General features: G+C 34.7%; 1 protein-coding gene across 1 annotated transcript; it reads right to left on the bottom strand.

Moving 5' to 3' along the window:
* Nucleotides 1–312: 312 nt before the first annotated feature.
* On the bottom strand, nt 313–1962 carry LOC139511020 (putative leucine-rich repeat-containing protein DDB_G0290503). Its single transcript, XM_071297586.1, has one exon. The coding sequence runs from the start codon at nt 1960–1962 to the stop codon at nt 313–315; it is 1650 nt and encodes a 549-aa protein (XP_071153687.1).
* Between the last annotated feature and the right edge of the window lie 214 nt (nt 1963–2176).

The following is a 2176-nucleotide window of genomic DNA, read 5'->3' as shown; positions in this document are numbered from 1 at the left end:
ATAATATCAATCTTATTATCATTTAAGAATTCTAGTAGATATGGTACTGCGGACATTATTCCGCGACAGTTCCAACATGCTATGTTTAAAGACATTTATGGATGTTCGGTCTTTGTAGATAGAAAAACTGACCATGGAAGCCATTCTTTTAGAAAAATGCCTTCAGGCCAAAAAGACGGATCCCGTATTAAGGTTTCACATTGAGCATCGATATTAAGTTGTGCAGAAGCTGTTCGTCGATTTTGTTTATCAAAATATCTTAAATGTGTTACATTAACACCTCTTGCAGCGAGATATTCACGCATAGATTCTTCACATGAATTGTGTTTGTCGATACCACCTACGTAGAATCTGGATACACGGTGTCTTGTTTTTTTTAACAAATCCACGAAAATTGTCAACGGTTGTGGGATTACACATGGAAGTCGGAAAATGCACTTGTATATTTGTATTTTGTTCATTTCCAGTTATATTGTTGTTGGTGTTCTTGATTTTATTTTCTATTGAAGTAGACGGAGCTGGATTAACAATATTACTTTGTGCATGTATGTCTTTGACTAAAACGGACAGATTCGTAACATCAGAGGATCTGACGTGTTTTGTGTGTGAGTCAACTAGAGAATTGGAATGTTCATTAATGGAATTCCTTTGAATTGGCTCTTTGGACTGACTCAAATCGGATTCGATCACATTGCAATTATCTAATGCTTCAGCCGAAGCTTTAACTTGTTCCGATTTAGATTTTAGAATGTCTGCGTACGATTTTGTAGACTTGTCAAGGACTTTGACATCTTTCTCGGTGTTTATGATACGCTTTCGCAAATCACTAATTGACTTCGCATGAGAACAACAATCAATATTTACTTTTTTGAGTTCATCGTCAAATTCTTTCAGTTTATCACTCATGATGTTTGTCTTTGTTTTCAGACTTACAACGCCTTGCGCTCTTGTATCACTTAGCTGGTTAATTCTACATGACTCAGATTTCACGCTTGAACGTAGTTCATTAACGTCTAGTTTTACTGTTTTAAAGTCGTTTTTTATTTTGTTTACATCTGTTGTTAACTGTTGAATGCTGTTTTCGTATTCATCCAGTTTGTTTCGGAAAGTTCCTGAACTTTTTTCAATTGCTAATTTATTTGATTTGCATGTCATTTCCGCTTCATGTGTAACGACACTCATGTTGTTTACTGTTTTAGCTAAGTTTTCGTTGTTTTCTCGTAAGGATGAAATTTGATTCTGAAAGTTCCGTAACCGGTCATTGTTTTTCTGGTTAGCGTTGACCAGTTGCTTGTTTTCTCGTACTAATACAGATACTGTTTTATTAAGATATTCGATTTCCTGAGTGTAGTCGCCTTTCAATGTATTAATTTCTCTTTCTATGCGCACGAGAGACTCTTTCAGACACAAGTTCTGAGAAAATTCGCTGGAATGTGTTTGGTTATTTTCATCTGCTGTAGACATTTTTCGGGCACTTTGCGTATGCGAACGAGTATTAAGTGTTAATCTTAAATCTTCCGTATATTCTCCGAGTGATGCTAAATAAAGCGCATAGCAATCGCTACCAAGTTTGTTTTCAACTGATTCACCGTTTGGTTTTCTAGGACAAAGACGCTTTTTAAGAGTTGCATTCAGATATGGAAAGTTATGTTGACATTTTGCAATTTCCAGAAGTGCGTAGCGAATGTCGTCAATTTCACAGTGAGCGTTTTGGCATTTATCAATTAATTTAGACACAAAGCTGTCTTTAGGTAAAGATAAAAGTTCTTCTTGGATAAATTTTATTATCGATTCTGTTATGCTTGTATCGTTGCTTATGTTGCTTGTGTTGGAAGGAACATCTATTGTAATGTTAGTTTGTCTTTGTGACGAAAGAAGATCATCAAAAGGATCAAATTGGCTATCTATAAAACTCGAGTGAACAAGTAAATCGCTAGGTCTAAGTTCCGTTAGATTGTTCATGATATATTATATATGTTGTGAATCGCTGAAAACAGTTCACAGTGATCTGATTTTGAAAATCAATACAGTCATGTTTATGAAGTAATAACTGTAAATGTATTTAAATTCTTTTTTTATCAATATGGTGCTGTTGAATGTATGGAATGATCTCACCAAATTCTTGATCTTTGAAGATGTATGAAAACTGTCCTATTCTAGAATAATAACAAGAGCA

Source organism: Mytilus edulis, chromosome 2, assembly GCF_963676685.1.
Source record: "Mytilus edulis chromosome 2, xbMytEdul2.2, whole genome shotgun sequence".
In the NCBI taxonomy this organism is placed as follows: domain Eukaryota; kingdom Metazoa; phylum Mollusca; class Bivalvia; order Mytilida; family Mytilidae; genus Mytilus; species Mytilus edulis.
This window is presented reverse-complemented; position numbering and strand designations above follow the sequence as displayed.

Coding starts and splice junctions, on each gene's coding strand:
- LOC139511020 (XM_071297586.1), bottom strand. CDS start 1,962: ATGAACAATCTAACGGAACTTAGACCTAGCGATTTACTTGTTCACTCG.